This window comes from Schistocerca gregaria, chromosome 8, assembly GCF_023897955.1.
Source record: "Schistocerca gregaria isolate iqSchGreg1 chromosome 8, iqSchGreg1.2, whole genome shotgun sequence".
In the NCBI taxonomy this organism is placed as follows: Eukaryota; Metazoa; Arthropoda; class Insecta; order Orthoptera; family Acrididae; genus Schistocerca; species Schistocerca gregaria.
The window spans coordinates 237,105,400-237,126,244 of NC_064927.1; the positions used below are offsets into that span (position 1 = coordinate 237,105,400).

The 20,845-nt window shown below is 45.2% G+C and overlaps 1 protein-coding gene across 1 annotated transcript in view; it reads left to right on the forward strand.

Moving 5' to 3' along the window:
• The window catches only part of LOC126285133 (homeobox protein DBX1-B-like), a 212,517-nt gene that overhangs the window by 126,031 nt on the left and 65,641 nt on the right, over positions 1-20,845 (forward strand). The window contains exon 3 of the mRNA XM_049984454.1: positions 2,113-2,454. Coding sequence (XP_049840411.1) covers positions 2,113-2,454 — 342 coding nt within the window. The remainder of the gene's footprint in view (positions 1-2,112; positions 2,455-20,845) is intronic.

Here is a 20,845-nt window from a genome sequence, read left to right on the forward strand (position 1 = left end):
CTAACCAGAAGGTAGAACTATATGGTGTATTGCAGAATCATATACAAAGTTTTGGATGGGGGATGTATCGCTCTTAAACGATAGTTTAAGATTATGGAATCTTCGACTCGTAGGATGCTGGTCGGTGTCGAAGGGAAGCTTCCCTCTTGGGGAATACGCATATAACGATTATAAAGTATTTAATATGTGATTAGATTGGTTCTACTTGACTTTCAGTGGTAATAAATTGTCGTCGTGTACGTCGTTGACTGCTTAACTGAAACCGTCGAATCATGGACCGCTACGCGTTGATAAAGTTGCTTGATCTTGGCTATAACAGTTTCGAGTTTTTCCTCTCTGTAAACGATTTCCTGATACTTCATGAACCCACAGAGATAAGAATCAAGAGACATGAGATTGGGTGATTTTGCAGGGCAGTTCACATGACCGTTAGATCCTATCGAAGGTCCTGAGTGCCTAGTCTTCCAGAAACGTCTCACTTCAGGTGAAAACTGTACAGGTGCTATAAAATGCTAAGAACACATTCGTCTCCTCGTTTGAACCATCATACCTACAACAAGAGTTAGGAGAAACAGTTGGAGAAATGCCAGTTAAACACGACGGTTCAGACAGTAAAGAAAAATCTAAGACCCTCCACAAGTATGCTGTCAATCAATTTTATCTTGTGATGACTTTATGAGGCAGTAAACGACAGCTTCATTTGCAAACAATTGTCTTTGTCTAGTTCTATCTCTTTTTCTCCCTCTTACTTCGGCGTCCCTCTTCCCCTTTTGTTTTGCCCTCGTTTCAGCAATGACAAATTTATGCGCTTCGTGAAAACAGTGCGCAAAGCACACATACATTCTGGCATACCATACTTACCCACTACAGGTGTGTAAAACGTTTACCATAGAAAGATTAAGGAAAGCCAAACCTACGTTTCTATCATTTGTAGACTTAGAGAAAGCTTTTGACAATGTTTACTGGAATACTGTCTTTCAAATTCTGAAGGTGGCAGGGATAAAATACAGGGAGCAAAAGGCTATTTACAATTTGTTCAGAAACCAGAGGGCAGTTATAAGAGTGGAGGGGTATGAAAGGGAAGCAGTGGTTGGGAAGGGAGTGAGACTGGCTTGTAGCCTCTCCCTGATGTTATTCAGCTGTATATTGAGCAAGCAATAAAGGAAACAAAAGAAAAATTCGGAGTGGGTATTAAAATCCATGGAGAAGAAATAAAAACTTTGAGGTTCGCCAATGACTTTGTAATTCTGTCAGAGACAGCAAAGGACTTGGAAGAGCAGTTGAACGGAATGGACAGCGTCTTGAAATGAGGATATAACATGAACACCAACAAAAACAAAACGAGGATAATGGAATGTAGTCGAATTAGGTCGGGTGATGCTGAGGGAAATAGATTACGAAATTAGACACTTAAAGTAGTAAAGGAGTTTTGCTATTTGGGGACCAAAATAACTGATGATGGTCGAAGTAGAGAGGATATAAATTGTAGACTGGCAATGCAAAGGAAAGCGTTTCTGAAGAAGAGAAATTTGTTAACATCGAGCGTAGATTTAAGTATCAGGAAGTCGTTTCTGAAAGTATTTGCATAGAGTGTAGCCATGTATGGAAGTGAATCATGGACGATAAATAGTTTGGACAAGAAGAGAATAGAAGCTTTCGAAATGTGGTGCTACAGAAGAATGCTGAAGATTAGATGGGTAGATCACATAACTAATGAGGAGGTATTGAATAGAATTGGGGAGAAGATGAGTTTGTGGTACTGCTTGACAAGAAGAAGGGACCGGTTGGTAGGACATGTTCTGAGGCATCAAGGGATCACAAATTTAGTATTGGAGGGCTGCGTGGAGGGTAAGAATCGTAGAGGGAGACCAAGAGATGAATACACCAAGCAGATTCAGAAGGATGTAGGCTGCAGTAGGTACTGGGAGACGAAGAAGCTTGCACAGTAGCATGGAGAGCTGCATCAAACCAGTCTCAGGACTGAAGACCACAACAACATCAACAATAACATATTTTTATTTATTTCTTTTTCTGTTTGCTACAGAAATAATTTTTATCTCTCTTACAGTAGTAGAATTGAGTAACAAAATCAGATTCCAAACGTGGGCGCAGTCGGGCAGCCCCAGAGGTCCCTCGTTATCCAGTGCCCCATTTGACCGCTGTGTGGAAGGCCGCAGGAGCAGTGCACGTGTGTCCGTGTGTGCCGCAGTGTCGACGGCCGGCGGCACGGGCGGCGGCGGCGGCGGCGGCGCGCCCACCGCCGTCTTCCCGCTGCCGGGCTCCTTCCCCTGGGCCAACAGCTCCAGGGGCAAGCCGCGCCGCGGCATGATGCGGCGCGCCGTCTTCTCCGACCTGCAGCGCAAGGGCCTTGAGAAGCGCTTCCAGATCCAGAAGTACATCTCCAAGCCCGACCGCAAGAAGCTCGCCGAGAAGCTCGGCCTCAAGGACTCGCAGGTCAGTCGCGCACACTGCTCCTGCTTCTCCGCACGTGCTCGGATGCGCCACAGACTCGCTAAGCTTCCTGCGATCTTGTGAGTTCGAGTTGATACCTAAAAGGCGAACTTACGCACTGGTCCTCTTCGATTTTCTTCATATTTCAGGAATTACGAAGCCAGTTCCCGGGCATAAGTTTCCTACAGCCAGAAGATGCACTGCTAAAAAATAACCGAAAAGCTCGATTTTCAACATTTTCACTCGTAGTTAAGAGCAAAAAATTTAGAGCCCCTGTTAACGGAGCGGTCCACACAGCTGCCAATCTAGCTAATGGCAGGGTAGCTGGTTAGATTCTCGATACAATCAACTTTTTCAAACATTTCATCGATTTTATTATCATTACTAGCATTTTACCTGTGGCTCCACACACATGTGCATTGGATACATTTACTGAATGGCCTCTTCCGACCCTCTCCATGACGAACTCTTCCTCCCTTTGTCTGTGCACCTCATTCTCCCACCTCTATCAGTATATCTACTCCTCTCAACTCTCTCTTTCTCTTCATCTCCTCCTTCCCTCTCTTTATACCATTTCCTCAAACGCCCCCTCTTTCCATACCCGCACTCTCTCTCTCTTTCCACCTTCCCCTCTTCCACATGTCCAAAACCCCTCAACACCTTCCACCCATCTCTCTGTCCACTTCCACCTCCCCCTCTCTCTGTCTATCCTCTCCTCTTTCCATCTCAACCTGCCACCATACTTACTCATCGTTATGTGTAGTCCCTGCAGTACAGTTCAGTAAAGCATGTTGGCACTACTCCCACAACATGCATGTTATGCAGGGCACACTGCATGTCAGGAGCTTGAAAGTCGTTTATTTGCCTCAACATTCACAGCAGGTTGATAAAACAGGCTGGTAACTACTTCAACACAACATACCTGTTATATTTGGGTAGCCTACATGTCAGGACCCAAAAAACTGTTTTTTGCACCTGACATGTCGACTGCTCTGCAAACCAGGTCGATTTGGTGGGCCAGTACTGTTCCCACACAATGTGTATATTGTGCAGGGCAGGCTATATACCAGGGGCGTAAAAACCACATTTTTACATGTATCTCCACTACTACTGGGTCAAAGTAACTAGTGCAAAGTAACTCCCTAACAAATCTAACTACCTGTTGATATGAACTGACTCCCTGCTACATCAACAAAATTAATTTTTGACGACCTTACATGCACTCGAGATAAATCCATAAATCCATCATAAACTGCACTTTCACTAGAAATGGTTATGTGCAAGACACCTACATTGCACTAGAACTAACCGTAAATCATGATGATCACAATACTATACCCCACACAGCAAATACACTGACGCGCCAAAGAAACACAGCATCTCCGAGGTAGCGATGAAGAGGCGATTTTTCCGTACGACCATTTCACGTGTGTACCGTGAACATCACGAATCCAGTAAAACATCAAATCTCCGACATCGCTGCGGCCCGAAAAAAATCGTGCAAGAACGGGACCAACGACGACTGAAGACAATGGTTCAACGTGACAGAAGTACAACAATTCCGCAAATTCCTGCAAATTTTGATGCTGGGACATCAACAAGTGTCAGCGTGCAAACCATTCAACGAAAAATCATTGATATGGCCTTCCCGAGCTGAAGGCCCACTCGTGTACTCTTGATGACTACATGACACAAAGCATTACGCCTCGTGTGGAATATTGGACTGTTGGTGACTGAGAACATGTTGCCTGGTAGGAAGAGTCTCGTTTCGAGTTGTATCGAGCGGATGGACGAGTACAGGTATGAAGACAACCTCGTGAATCCATGGACACTGCTTGTCAGCAGGCGCTGTTCAAGTTGGTGGAGGCTTTATAATGGTGTGGGGCGTGTGCAGTTGGAGTGATTTGGGGCCTCTGATACATCTCGATACGACTCTGACCGGTGACACGTACGTAAGCATCTTGTCTGATCTCGTGCATTCATTCATGTCGACTGTGCATTCCGACGGACGTGGGAAATTCCAGCAGGTCAATGCGACATCTCATACGTCCAGAATTGCTATAGAGTGGGTCCAGGAACACTCTTCCGAGTTTAAACACTTCCACTGGCCACCATACTCCCCAGACATGAACATTATTGAGCATATCTGGAATGCCTTGCAACGTGCTGACCAGAAGAGATCTCCACTCACTCGTTCTCTTACGGATTTATGGACAGCCCTGCAGGATTCATAGTGTCAGTTCCCTCCAGCACTACTTCGAGTCCATGCCACGTCGTGTTGCAGCACTTGTGCCTGCTTCCGGGGACCCTACACGATATTAGGCAGGTGTACCAGTTTCTTTGGCTCCTCAGTGTATTTAGAATTGTTAAGAGGGCCATTATGTAGAAAGCCAACATTGTTGAATGCATATTGACTGCGAGTGCATATTGACTGCATGTTACAGTATTATTTACTGATGTTTTTACAAGATGTTGATTTTACGTTTGACATTTCGTGGATAGCGACTATTTTCCAAATTTATGCCCAATTTTGAGCTTGATGTCCTGCAATATATGTTAATGACATAAACTCTGTCACTTTAAAATGGCATAAAATGTCGAAACCTGAGTCGTAATTAGCTAAACAACAATACAGTCAAATGGCGTTGTGTACATTTAAAAATTATTGTATGACTGTTGCTAAGCAACATGAAAACTGTTTACAAAGGCCGGAGTTTTGTTGCCCGATGGAAAACGAGCACCCTTGAAGTACGTAGACTGTGTGACAGTAAGAATGAAAACGTTTTAGAAACATTCATTATTACTAATGTTAAGGTCGCCAGATCTAACACTGATGAGCCAAAACACTATGACCACCAGGTTAATGGATTTTGTGTCCATCTTAGGAACGAAATACATTACTGACTATGCATGTCAGGGATCCGACAGATTTATGGTAGATTTTTGGAGGTATGTGGCATTAGATGTCGACGAACAGCTCATGTAATTCGCGTAAATAACAGGTTGCTGATTTACGTATGCGGTGATGGCGTCCGATATGGATTACATACTGTTTGCATCAGATGAATTTGGTCGCCGAGACATCAACGTGAGCTCACTGTAAAGCTGCTCAACCACTGTAGTACGGTTCTGGCTCTGACACACGACCGATTATACCTCTTAAACATGACATCGCCGTCGGGGAAGAGATCAAACACGAACGAATGCAAGTGCTTCGCGGCTGTCACTGTGTCTTCGATTACTACCATACAGGTCGATAACAAGCGCAGGAGAATGTCTCCCATAGCACAGTGCTGCTCCCACCATCTTGCGTGAGAGGCGCGCTTAACGTTTCGAGCCGCCGCTCGGGTCAACATGGAAACACGTAGGGGGACGTCTGTGCGCGAGCTCCATATTCAACAATGTATGATGAACTTTGTGCTCCGAAACACTTGTGCGTACACGAGCATTGTGGTCTTTCGACAGAGATGCCACACATCTCCATCAGTCCTACTTTACAGAGCAGACAAACCTCCGAGCCCCGAGTTTGTGGAGAGTCGTGGACGTCCAACCACTTAGCACCTATTGGCAGTTTCACTGTCCTTCTGCCTCTTTCCGCAGATGCTGACGACATTGGCACGTGAACTTTCGACTAACTTCGGCATTTTCGAGCTACTCGTTCACAGGCACCGCGTAATAATAATCTGTCCTTAGTCAAAGTCGGCTATCTCAATGGATTTATCCATTTGCAGCACATATCTTCGGTGACCCCCGTCCGTGTCTCATCCGCTTACATACTTTGGATGTTTCTGATGTCCTTAGGTTAGTTAGGTTTAAGTAGTTCTAAGTCTAGGGGACTAATGACCTCCGATGTTAAGTCCCATAGTGCTCAGAGCCATTTGAACAGAGAAAAACGAACAGGATCCTTTTTTAGGAAATTTAAATTTTCCTCTGAGATACGTTTCGGAAAGAGGTCATAGTTTTCGAGTTATTCAGGAAAAACGTAGAAAAGAAGCTTCGAACACATCCTCATTTCCACACCTGCCCCCACCTGTCAGGGAGTGCAACGAAGAACATACCGGAAATCCTGACTGCTGAAGGATGTTGATGTGAGTGTTTGAAGGTCACTTTCTAACATATTTCTTAAATAACTCAAAAATTATGGGCTCGAGGGGAAATTTATTCGAATACAAAATTTAATTACATTAAATTTCTACAAAACGGTTCTGTTTATTTTTTCTGTAGGGCTAACAGTTTTCGCGTAGCGAGCGAGAGAGTATGAAAGTCTCGCACATGGTTTTTGAAGGTTGGATATAGAACTGCCGGTTGCATGAAACAACATCGATAGGGGCAGCTGAATGACACTATGTATTATGTTTTTTTTACTGATTTGTAGGTAACTAAGGCTTGTATGTGTGTCTTTTGTTTTTATTTAGTTTTCTTCTTGAAGCTACTATAACTTTTGTTACTGTTTCTACCACGATGTAGCATCACAAAAAGTAACTAATCGAAAAAAAATATTACATCAGCTGGTTATTTCATAATGATACAACCCTACGATAGAAACTGAATTCTATCAAGAAATTCATAGCAGCTTTGGATCGGTACATACGAAAGAATAGAGACGAGCGACTAGAATAATCCATTAGTGCTATGCAACGTACGTTTATGTGATATCATGGAAGTATGCAATGGAGCACGCAGCGTATCTTACAAGCGTGGGGTCACCACTTTAGCCATGACTCACGAAGTAGTTAGGCTATAATATTAAATTTTTTTATTGCAACTAAAAGCTCATATTAACATTGAATCAATAACAACATACCTATTATATATAATCAAAGAATAAACACTGTGCGTCTACGGATGTTCTGCCACCCAAACCTGTAGGTTGCGCTGTTGTATGTGACGACGAACAGCATGTATGCAGTGTCCTCAATACACTGAATACGCTTAAATTTTCTTCTGAGATACGTTTTCGATAGACGTCGTAGTTTTCGAGTTATTCAGGAAAAACGTACAAAAGAAGCTTCGAACATACCCTCATTTCCACGCCTGGTCCCCACCAGTCAGGGAGTACAACGAAGAACACACTAGAAATACTGATTGCTGAAGGATTTGGATGGCCGGAGGTGTGTTTGAAGGCCAGTTTCTAACATTTTTCTTGAATAACTCGAAAACCATGGGCTCGAGCGGAAATGTATGCGATCAGAGCAGTGATCTGTGTAGTTATGAGTTGGGGTGGGTTGTTTGCGGGAGGAGACCAAACAGCGAGGACATGAGTCTCATCATATTAGGCAAGGATAGGGAAGGAAGTCTGCCGTGCCGTTTCAAAGGAACCATCCCGGCATTTGCTTGGAGCGATTTAGGGAAAGCAAGGAAAACCTAAATCAGGATGGCCGGACGTGGGATTGAATCGTCGTCCTTTCGAATGCGAGTGCAGTGTGTTAACCACTGCGCCACCTCGCTCGGTCTGCGTAGTTAAGAGTGCATCGTGTCGCAGGTAAGTGAATTCGAACGTGAACAAATTGTTGGTGCTTGTTTGGGGGACTCTTTCCATGAACAAGGTTGGCGAAGGTTCTTTTTCTTTGTGTGTGTGTTTCAAGAGGCACCGCATCAGAGATTTATACTGCACACAGAGAAAGTGGAAAAATATCATCCACTTCGTCACAATGCGACCGAAGTTTGTGGTCAGTGATCATGACAGACGGCCATTGAAGACGATTGTGACGAAAAATATGAGGATGACAGCTGGAAAAATCATTGGAGAACTGAACGTCCCACTCATTAATCATGTCACCAACAAAACAGCACCTAGGAAGCTCCAGAAGCAGGAATTGCAAGGCGAGCTGGAATTCCAAAAACACTCATCAGTGACGCAAATGCCAGTAACTGGAGAACTTGGTGCCGAAGCCATAAAACCTGGACTTTGGTGCAATGGAAGAAAGTAATTGCCGTGCGGGTTAGCCAACTCATTATCGCTGTACCAGCCGCCGGTGTGGCCGAGCGGTTCTAGGCGCTTTAGCCAGGAACCACGCGACAGCTACGCTCGCTGGTTCGAATCCTGCCTCGGGCATGGATGTGTGTGATGTCCTTAGGTTAGTTAGGTTTAAGTAGTTCTAAGTTCTAGGGGACTGATGACCTGAGATATTAAGTCCCATAGTGCTCAGAGCCATTAGAACCATTTGTTTTTTTGTTACTGTACCCTGTCTTACAGCCACAATCTCCTTTGCTCTCTCCTACTAATACTGTTTCTTCTCATTCTCGTGTCTCTCTATTGATCTGTCTTACAGCTATTTTGTCATTCATTCCCTCCCAATGCTGATGTCTTCTCACACTGTGGCTATATCTCTCTTCCTCATTGTCATAGACACTGTCTTTCATTATCACTGACTCTCACCCACTCGCACTTCCTCCTGGCTCTCTTCCACTGGCACTTGTCTCTTTTTCTAGTACTGTTCTCTCACAGTCAATTATGTTCCACTGCCACTATATGCCTCTCTTTCTTTCACGCTACCATTGTCTCCTTATACGTTTTTACAACACGATCACGGTCTACTGTCTTCCAGTAAATATTAGTTTTCCTTGTCTTTCGGGACAATCACTGGAGTATATTTTGCACCCCAGCCGAAAATTCGTGGGCATCTGGAGAGAATTTGTAGACAAAACTCTGGCAGCAATTAACTACCTCTTTCGTTCTCAGAATAAAAAAGCGCGAATATATTCGCATTCCAAAATTTATAGTGAAATTTTTAGAGGTGCTCAGGTAAGTAGAACGTGGCAGCTGGTATCCCACTTTTCAGTCAGTCTTTTATAACAGGAACATATTAGCCCTTCTTATACTGTGACAGAAACATTTTACCGCTGGGTGCCTTCTTTCCCCTGCCACAGCAAGGCATATCGCTCATTATGAAAAGAACTTATGTGGGTCAGTGAAATTTTGATAGATTTCTGACGTGAACCTGAAATAAGGCAAAACTAATTTTACACCTCAAGTCGGATTTTATGTGCACAAAAATGTTGCATCTGCTTCAGTTTTCTAAATAATGGGGATCCGAGAATCCTTCTGATGACAACGGAGATCCTACACAGCATACTTCTCCGTTCTAGGTCACTTAATAAACTACGTTTTCCTCACAAAAGACGGCCTCGGTGCCCGAGCGGTTCTAGGCGCTTCACTCCGGAAACGCACGACTGCTACAGTCGCAGGTTCGAACACTGCCTCGGGAATGGATGTGCGTGATGTCCTTAGATCGGTTAGGTTTAAGTAGTTCTAAGTTGTAGGGGCCTGATGACCTCAGATGTTGAGTCCCATAGTGCTCAGAACCATTTGAACCCCACAAAAGTGGATTTTACATGTACACCTAGGGTAAATTTGAACCTCTGTACCTCGGAGACGGATAAAGATACCAAGAAAATTTTCAAGGTTGTTCGAGATCACCATCTTAGGAATATATCGCAGAAATTACAGCCATCTGCAGCATTTTAAGACGCACCATGGACAACGTATAATGCAGAAAGAACCAACCGACTTCCTCCATTTGCTGAAGCTCGAGCAAGTGTGTAATATTTAAACTTTGGCCCTGTACTATGGGATAGTTAAAGTAATACGATACTACTGTTGGGTACGCGTATGGTCCCTCGCCCGAGTCCCGTTTCTGTAAGTGTCGTTTTCGAATAACTACTGGCCGTTAAAATTGCTACACCACGAAGATGACGTGCTACAGACGTGAAATTAAACCAAAAGGAAGAAGATGCTGTGATATGCAAATGGTTAGTTTTTCAGAGCATTCACACAAGGTTGGCGACGGTGGCGACACCTACAACATGATGACATGAGGAAAGTTTCCAACCGATTTGTCATACACAAACATCAGTCGACCGTCGTTGCCTGGTGAAACGTGGTGATGCCTCGTGTGAGGAGGAGAAATGCGTACCATCACGTTTCCGACTTTGATAAAGGTCAGATTGTAGCCTATCGCGATTGCGGTTTATCGTATCGCGACATTGTTGCTCGCGTTGATCGAGATCCAATAACTGTTACCAGAATATGGAATCGTTGGGTTCAGGAGGGTAATACGGAACGCCGTGTTGGATCTCAACGGCCTCGTGTCACTAGCAGTCGAGATGACAGGCATCTTATCCGCATGGCTGTATCGGATCGTTCAGACACGTCTCCATTCCTGAGTCAACAGATGCGGACGTTTGCAAGACAACAACCATCTGCACGAACAGTTCGACGACGTTTGCAGCAGCATGGACTATCAGCTCTGAGACCATGGCTGTTGTTATCCTTGATGCTGTATCACAGACAGGAGCGCCTGCTATGGTGTACTCAACGACGAACCTGGGTGCACGAATAGCAAAACGTCCTTTTTTCGGATGAATCCAGGTTCTGTTTATAGCATCATGATGGTCGCATCCGTGTTTGCCGACATCGCGGTGAACGCACATTGGAAGCGTGTATTCGTCATTGCTATACTGGCGTGTCACCCGGCGTGATGGTATGGGGTGCATTGGTTACACGTCTCGGTCAGCTCTTTTTCGCATTGACGGCACTTTGAACAGTGGACGTTACACTTCAGATGTGTTACGACGCGTGGCTCTACCCTTCATTCGATCCCTGAGAAACCCTACATTTCAGCAGGATAATGCACGACCGCACGTAACAGGTCCTGTACGGTCCTTTGTGGACACAGAAAATGTTCGACTGCTGCCCGGGCCAGCACATTCTCCAGATCTGTCACAAATTGAAAACGTCTGGTCAATGGTGGCCGAGCAACTGGCACGTCACAGTACGCCAGTCACTACTCTTGGTGAACTGTGGTATCGTGTTGAAGCTGCATGGGCAGCTGTACCTGTACACGCCATCCAAGCTCTGTTTGGCAATGCCCAGACGTATCAAGGCCGTTATTACGGCCAGAGTTGGTTGTTCTGGGTACTGATTTCTCAGTATCTATGCACCCAAATTGCGTGAAAATGTAATCAAATGTCAGTTCTAGTATATTTGTCCAATAAATACTCGTTTATCAACTGCATTTCTTCTTGGCGTAGGAAGTTTAGTGGCCAGTAGTGTATTTTAGATCGCATACTTACCTATAGCGCTGACGAAAAAGTTGCCATATCCAAAATTATACCCCCGGGCCCTGATGCTGACTTGTAAACTGTAGGTGTGCTCTGCTTTAGTGGAACGAGAAAGAGTACCAGAGTGACCTGTTTTTCCTTGACTGAGACTCATCCCGGATGGGTCAGGAAAACTGTTCGCGGATAGATGACGACTACTCCGGCTGTTGACGGGCGACGACTACCGCCGTGCTTGTGTTGTGATGCCCGCCCCGGGGCGCGGCCGCCTTGGAGGCCGCGGCTGGCCGTGGCCGGGCAGCCCTTCCTTCCGGGGCGTCGCACAAAGGCCCGGCGCGGCCTGGCGCTGATTCACGGCGGCGGCCGCTCCCGGCGCCGATACGCCGGCGCTGTCACCCGCACGCCACATCTGGACACAGCCTGGCCCGCAAGTCGCCGCGCCCTCACTCTGCGATTCCTCCGCGCCACGCCGGCGCCAAACAAATACACGACGTCGGTACTGAACGCCGATGACGTAGACAGATAAAAAGTGAAGAAGTCTTGGCGGTGATAGCCTACGCAGATGACCTCTTCCTGCTGGTTGGCGGCCGTAGTCGCGAGATATAGAGCCAAAAATAGAAAAGGCCACGAATAAATTGCAACTATGGTGCCAAAACACCAAAATGAAAATATCACTAAGTAAGTCAACATGTTGTTGTTGTTGTTGTTGTTGTTGTGGTCTTCAGTCCTGAGACTGCTTTGTTGCAACTCTCCATGCTACTTTATCCTGTGCTACCTACTGCAGCCTACATCCATCTGAATCTGCTTAGTGTATTCATCTCTTGGTCTCCCTCTACGATTTTTACCCTCCACGCTGGCCTCCAATACTAAATTAGTGATCCCTCGATGACTCAGAACATGTCCTACCAACCGATCCCTTCTTCTGGTCAAGTTGTGCCACAAACTCCTCTTCTCCCCAATTCTATTCAATACCTCCTCATTAGTTAAGTGATCTACCCATCTGATTTTCACCATTCTTCTGTAGCACCACATTTCAAACGCTTCTATTCTCTTCTTGTGAAAACTATTTATCGTCCATGTTTCACTTCCATACATGGCTACACTCCATACAAATACTTTCAAAAACGACTTCCTCATATTTAAATCTATACTCGATGTTAACAAATATCTCCTCTTCAGAAACGCTTTCCTTGCCATTGCCATTCTACATTTTATATCCTCTCTACTTCGACCATCATCAGTTATTTTCCTCCCCAAATAGCAAAACTCCTTTACTACTTTAAGTGTCTCATTTCCTAATCTAATTCCCTCAGCATCTCCCGACTTTATTCGACTACATTCCATTATCCTCGTTTTGTTTTTGTTGATGTTCATCTTATACCCTTCTTTCAAGACACTGTCCATCCCGTTCAGCTGCTCTTCCAAGTCCTTTGCTGTCTCTGACAGAATTACAATGTCATCAGCGAACCTCAAAGTTTTTATTTCTTCTCCATGGACTTTAATACCTGCTCGGAACTTTTCTTTTGTTTCCTTTATTGCTTGCTCAATATACAGATTGAATAACATCGGGGACGGGCTACAACCCTGTTTCACTCCCTTCCCAACCACTGCTTCCCTTTCATACCCCTCGACTGTTATAACTGCCGTCTGGTTTCTGTACAAATTGTAAATAGCCTTTCGCTACCTGTATTTTACTCCTGCCACCTTCAGAATTTGAAAGAGAGTATTTCAATCAACATTGTCAAAAGCTAGGAACGTAGGCTTGCGTTTCCTTAATCTTTCTTCTAAGATAAGTCGTAGGGTCAGTATTGCCTCACGTGTCTACATACCTATTACTAAAAAGACAGTTAATTAGAAACCCAACTGTATGAATCCAGGTCTCACCGGTTCTTCGGAGACGTGTGACACGGTACCTGGGAATCATCATTGACAGAAGGTGGAACTTAGGGAAACACATTGACATCTTAACCCAGAAAGCCCTCCAAACACTAAACAATCTCGTCTCCATCGGACATAAAATATTTCATCTTCCCCCTCACCTCATAAAACTATATCACAACGGCATCCTAACATCAATAGTAGTAACAGTAGTAGTAGAGGGTTTTTTTGGGCGCACGACAGCAAGGTCTTCAGCGCCCGCTCAGTAACGGGTGTCAAGAAGAAAACTCAGAACAGAAATATAAAACAAAACATAAACCACAAGTAACAAGCTGTGAAAAATATGTGCCTACCCACACCGAAGCGTGAGATGAAGCAAGGGGTCAGCAGTAAAACATGGAAAACACAGGAAGAAAATGGTAGAGGAAGCTAAAACAATGTAGCAAAGAAAAAAGGGAGGAGTCAGCCACTCTGCAATACACTAAAACCTCCAGCCCAAAAGTTTAGGCCAGAGTCCAGAAGCATCACAAAACGTTAAAACAGTAGACACACACTTCTCATCGTTAGCTAAAACACAAGCAGATCCCCATCAACTCGTGCTTCTCCCCTTGCATCACGGTATAAAATGCAGCCTGTTAAAATTTGCAGACCACAAGCATCACAAAACGGAGGCCTCCCGCCGTAATGAAAAGCTATGTGTGCCGCGAGGGAAGAGCCGAGCGGTCTAGGGCGCTGCAGTCATGGACTGTGCGGCTGGGTGTGTGTGTTTGTCCTTAGGATAATTTAAGTTAAGTAGTGTGTAAGCTTAGGGAATGATGACCTTAGCAGTTATGTCCCACAAGATTTCACACACAAAAAGCTATGTGTGAGAGGAGAGTGCCCGATCCGAAGACGTGTGAGGGCCACTTCTTCCCGCCCGAGCAACCGGCAGGAGGAACGCCACGGCCGGGTTGTGGACTTCACCAATCGCAGTTTATTGGCCGTCACCGCCAGCCATTCTTCCTCCCACAACTCCATGCACTTCCTGTGGAGTGCAGAGATGAGAGACTGCAAGGGAATAGGACACTGGACCACATCCTGCTCTCTGCAGGCCTCCTTGGCAGCCCGATCGGCCTGTTCATTGCCCCATATCCCTATATGACCAGGCACCCAGCAGAAGGATACCTCCTTACCCAGCCGTTGGAGCAAGTACAGTTGGTCATATATCAGCTGGACCATCTCCTCAGTTGGGTACAGATTCTGCAGTGATTGTAAGGCACCAAGAGAATCAGAACAGAGAAGAAATCGATTGCCCCGAATACGATTCATCTGCTCCAGTGCTTTCAGGATCGCGTGGAGCTCCGCTGCGAAAACGGTATATTCATCAGGGAGGCGAAGCCGGGTAACATGATCAGGGAACACTACAGAACAGCCAAGGAAATTCTCCTGTTTGGAGCCATCAGTGTAAACGACGGTGAAACCGTGATGCACATCTAAAATGTTAAAAAAGCAGAGATTGGAATCTAAAATCTGGTGTGCTATCTTTCTTAAAAGTAGTCAAATCTAAAATAAATTTGGGTCTCCGGAGAAGCCAAGGTGGAAATCTGCTCCAACCGTGACATAAAACACGAAGACCAGCCATATACATCGCAGCGAGGCAATCCTGTGCGCGAATCCTATAGGTCTGCGTCACACGTTGCCGATTGTGAAACAGCCGTGCCAGAGGAGGCTGAGCAACGGTATGGTATGCAGGTGTGTATGGTGTGGACAAAGTTTTAAAGGCCTGGCGCACTGTAAGTAGCCGGGTTACGGCTCGGGGGTCTGGGCTCACAGGCTCACGAGGGTTGTGCCCGCCATGACAGTGAGAATGGTTCAGAGAAACATGATACTGAGATCTGTGGGGGCCTAAAGAACATCCCCGGAGGAGCCCTATTAGTTATAATGGGGCTCTGCCCCCTGGACATCAAAATTCGAGAACAGGCTGCGTGGTTTTGGGCTAAAAAAAAGGAATACTGCGAAGATAGAAGAGATATTAGGCATTCGGGCTGAGGACAAGGGCGAGATAAGGCGAAGAGGCGAGCAATTGTGGCAAGAATTATGGGAAGCAGAAGAAATAGGTCGCAGAACATTTGAACTTCTTCCTGACATCAGGGAACGACTGGGCATGAGATACTTTGAACCTACCCAGGGACTGATCCATTTTCTCACTGGTCATGGGCCGTAACCGACATACTTATGTCGGTTCGGGGAAAGGGCCACACCCGCGTGTGAGTGTGGTTTACCAGAGGGTACTCCCGATCATGTGGTTTACGAGTGCCCCCTTTTCAATGATGTTGCTTCCACATTACGTGACCAATACCTGACCATGACACATACCACTTACTTAGACGAAAAGACACTTTTCCAACTCTTGACCAATTGGCGGATGAGGTATCACGAAAAGTGTTAAAAGAATACCTGAGGGGCATAAATTAAATTAACAATTGAGACACACCAAACACTGAATCTAGCGCCCTATTCCCGTACCGCCTGTGATTGGACAGGCCGACTTTCCTCATAGACTGGAATCTGCCGCGAACAGGACTAGGGGGAGTAGGGTACGACACCAGCAATACAGGACAAAGCACCGGACTTGACTTAGATTAGAACTAGTTAGACTAGGAAATTAGTTATTTAAGAACCTGCAGCCAATAACATCCTTGGCCTGCACAGTGTCAAGGGCACACTCATCTGGATTAGCTCGATGAGCAAGGCTCTAAAAAGTAAAAACTTCTGACACAACTGAGACTAAAAAGTATAAACTACTGACACAACTGTGACGCTGCAGGCAGTAGAGTTAAGTCAAGCGTAGGTCATATAAAGTTAATATTAATAGTAACAAATAAATTAGTTGCCATTGTTATCTAGTTAGCTGTAGCTCACTAATTAATGAAATTTGTATCTAGCTTCAATTAATGTTGGATAAAATTAGGACCCACCAATCATTTAAGGAAGTGAGTTAAGATTGTACAATTATTATAAATTTGTACTAAAGATTATTATTTAAAAAAAACTACGTGAGACTCCATATTTCTCTCCATTCCTATTCTAATCATGTGTGAGATGGACTATTGTCAATGAAACCACCCCCTTTCCTTGGGACACTGATTCCTAGACATTTCGAGGGCGAAACGACGGTTTGCAGTGCGCTGAGCAACAGACTTTCCTCACGATCTTTGATACTGCTGACATCTTCCTGATGCGTCAACACTTCTCTAAGTACTTCGTGAGCTAGCAACCCCCTTGAGAGTGAGCTCACTCATTTGGACTGCAGTACGATATCGATTTTGGCCCTGGCATAGAGCAAACCATTTAAACGTTATTCAAAGCATCAAAGGGTGTTTACCTTTTTCACTGCTCTGTGCCATGCCGTCCTGTGGCGCGATCATAGACAGATGCAGCATTGACACGGGTAACTGTCAACAAAACGGCAGACGTTTCCTCTAAGACCCATACACTATGTGATCAAAAGTATCCGAACACCTGGCTGAAAATGACTTACAAGTTCGTGGCGCCCTCCATCGGTAATGCTGGTATTCAGTATAGTTTTGGCCCACCCTTAGCCTTAATGACAGCTTCCACTCTTGCAGAAATACTTTCAGTCAGGTGCTGGAAGATTTCTTGGGCAATGGCAACCCGTTCTTCACGGAGTGCTGCACTGAGGAGAGGTACCGTTGTCGGTCAGTGTGGCCTGGCGCGAAGTCGGCGTTCCAAAACGTACCAAAGATGTTCTATAGGATTCAGGTCGGGAGCCTGTGCAGGCCAGACCATTACAGACATGTTATTGTCGTGTAACCACTATGCGACCGGTCGTACACTATGGAGAGGTGTTCGATTGTGTTGACATATGCAATCGCCATCCCCGAATTGCTCGTCAACAGTGAGAAGCAAGAAGGTGCTTAAAACATCAATTTAGGCCTGTGCTGTGATAGCGCCACGCAAAACAACAAGGATTGCAAGCCCCCTCGATGAAAAACACGGACACACCATAACACCACCGCCTCCGAATTTTACTGTTGGCACTACACACACTGGCAGATGATGTCGGATCGCCACGTTGTGTACCGTGATTCGTCACTCCACACAACGTTTTTGCACTGTTCAGTCGTCCAATATTTACCTCCTTACACCAAGCGAGGCGTTGTTTGGCATTTACCGGCGTGATGTGTGGCTTATGAGCAGCCGCCCGACCATGAAATCCAAGGTTTCTCATCTCCCACCGCACTGTCGTAGCACTTGCAGTGGATCCTGATGCAGTTTCGAATTCCTGTGTGATGGTATGGATAGATGTCTGCCTATTAGACATTACGACCCTCTTCAACTGTCGACGGTCTCTGTCAGTCAACAGACGACGTCGGCCTGTATGCTTTTGTGCTCTACGTGTCTCTTCACGTTTCCACTTCTCTATCACATAGAAAACAGTGGACCTAGGGACGTTTAGGAGTGTGAAAATCTCGCGTACAGACGTATGACACAAGTGACACCCAATCACCTGACCAAGTTCGAAGTGAGTGAGTTCCGTGGAGCGCCCCATTCCGCTCTCTCACGACGTCTAATGACTATTGAGGTCACTGATATGGAGTACCTGGCCATAGATGCCAGCACAATGCACCTAATATGAAAAACGTATGTTTTTGCGGGTGTCCGGATACTTTTGACCAGATAGTGTACCTACCTGCAGGTGCTTAGGAGTACCCATGAAAGTTACAAAGGTCGGTGGAGCAGTTTATTACTCTAAGATTTCTTCCATCTGATAACCATTATGACTAAACCGAATGCTGGAATGTTATACAACATGAGTTTCATACCATTATTATTGTATTGGTGCCAGTGGTTAGTCGCCTGAGAACCTTGCTGCCACATACTTTGTATTAAGCCGGGCGCGCCGCGGTCCAATGTCTACCTAACGTTTGTTACGTGTCGTAAGCACCACAGACCACGACCTTTATATTTCTCGAAGATGTTTGGCTCTCAAAGACAGTCCTGCTCTCCCACTCTAGATGTTACTCACTGTAAGCAATCTTGGGAAGCAAGAAATCAATCAAGCAATATTGTAATGAAAAAGATGTTGTAGCAAACAAGAACACGGATTTACCGTGATAAATAAAATATAATTCAGAGGGGCAGTGTCCTCCAATAAAGCAGATGTTACAGCTCCAAGTGATTGCTATTACAGTAATGTTTCGCACCTGTAGTTAATCTGAGAGCACACGAATGATAGAGTATCAGGCTAGCATCTTCCCTTACGCGCCTTATGATGACATATCTCTCCTTTATGTTCATAAATTATCTTCACAATGAATCAGGCTCTATCCTTTCAGAACAAAGAAATATATGTTAGTCCCTTCTAGAACGATATGTCTTCTCTTTACGTACATAGAATTTAGATACCAGATTCACTCAGAGTGCCAGGTAGGACTTCTAATGATGGAACTACAGCAAACGCTGGCTCGCCTGAACATTACCGCATTACACATAGAATTTAGATTCGTTTAACTGCACTCAACTGTACGGCCATCTTGTGTACAGTAAAACCTTGAAGACTTATTGCAAATCACACCATCGCCAAGCCACGCAAGAAATCACTTACTCATGACAACTAGACTGCATCTTGATTGCGATATACGGTTCTACCGCTGTTCTACAGTTCATCACAGTTCCAATGAGACTTCGTATCACACAATCAAAACCACTGATTTGCGTAAACTCAACTGCCATTCCAGACATTCTGAGCAGTGACAGGAAAGCCATGTGTACTGTAAAATACTTACTGAACGAATAAAGTTAGCATTTCATCGGAGCAGTTACATACGGGTCTGTTCATCATGAAGGACCCAGAGCGACTCTCCAAATCCGGCCGAAGTGGCCGAGCGGTTCTAGGCGCTTCAGTCTGGAACCGCGCGGCCATTACGGTCGCAGGTTCGAATCCTGCCTCGGGCATGGATGTGTGTGATGTCCTTAGGTTAGTTAGGTTTAAGTAGTTCTAAGATCTAGGGGACTTATGACCTTAGGTGTCAAGTCCCATAGTACTCAGAACCATTTGAACCATTTGCTTCTCCAAAGAGAAAGCACCAACGCCGAAACCAGCCCTCCTCTCCACTTTATTCGTATAAAAGCACCAATGAGTAATCACGGCATTATTTTATAAACTAATGAAAGAAAATAGCATGTAAGAGAGGAGATCGTTTTCTTAAAACCTGTCCTGATTACATGCTTCAGATTACATTTCAAATATATTTTTCTTAACCGGAAGGGTTAAGAACAAGTGAGATTATTTTCTTTCCATGCCGATATCTCGTAATATCGCCATCGAAGTTCTACAGGGGGGGTTCCCCTAATCATTCACAACCTCGCGCGCCCTCTGATACTGGAATGGTATCACTACGCTGAAATTTTCTAGACGGCAATAGAAACCTATCATTTTCCCGCGCAACTGGCACTGCCATCTACATCCGGCGACGTCAACCATGATCACACCAAGAGTGGGCATGGCACATGCGCACTGAAGAAGCATAGCACCTCTCGCTGCTTTGAATCACGTCCGCATTTCGTTGAATGGTTTTGAACGGTCTCTAGTGGTTCTGCCACATAAGCCAGAGCAAAAACTGAGGTCGCACTGCACTCCGAAGAGGTTATATCACGTTCAATAGTGTTGCTAACCCACGATGTCCTTAGAAAAGCGTTGACGCATCAGGGAGATGTCAACAGTATCAAAGATTGTCAAGAACGTTCTCCTATGGCACGCCGACCTGCAAACTGTAGGTTTTCGAATTTTTGAGAATCAACGTCCCAAGGAAAGGGGTGGTTCCATAGACGCCCGTTATGTCTCCTACTGAGGGCTTCCGTGTAGATTCTGAGTGGCAGCGTCTTTGGAATGTTTTCCTCTGTCACTCTCAAGAATACTGCGTGATTTCAATGCCATGCGTCATGGTTCTGACCTCCATCGCAGAGGCATAAAAAGGATGGGTGAAATAGCGGTAAGAGGGACTGTCACGACCTTCACATCGTGTGACACGTCCACGGTGGGTGTGCAGAATTTTCGTGAAATCTCACTTTACTTCTGAGCTACGGTCTTTTTTTCGCACCTTGGTGTTTGAAGCTTCGTCGAGCCTGACGATGACATCGCAAGACGCCACGCTTTTAAATCGTTACAGAGGAAGGTTGTAGGCATTTCTGTGTCGTAGTGTGAAAAAGTTATCCTTTAATTCTGTTGGGCAGTGTTTATATTCCGTATGCATATATCAGGTAGTAATGAAAGCTGGAGAACAGGCAGCATCCGAAAGAGATTTGATACCCATTTCCCATCACAGTTGGATATCCAAAGTCAATTGCTGCAAGTCTGTCGTCTACAAATTTTTTCCAGGTACCCATGAATTTTTCCTTTGGACATTCGTGAAAAATTTATTTCAGTTTTTGTCCGGATGTTCCGCAGACGAGT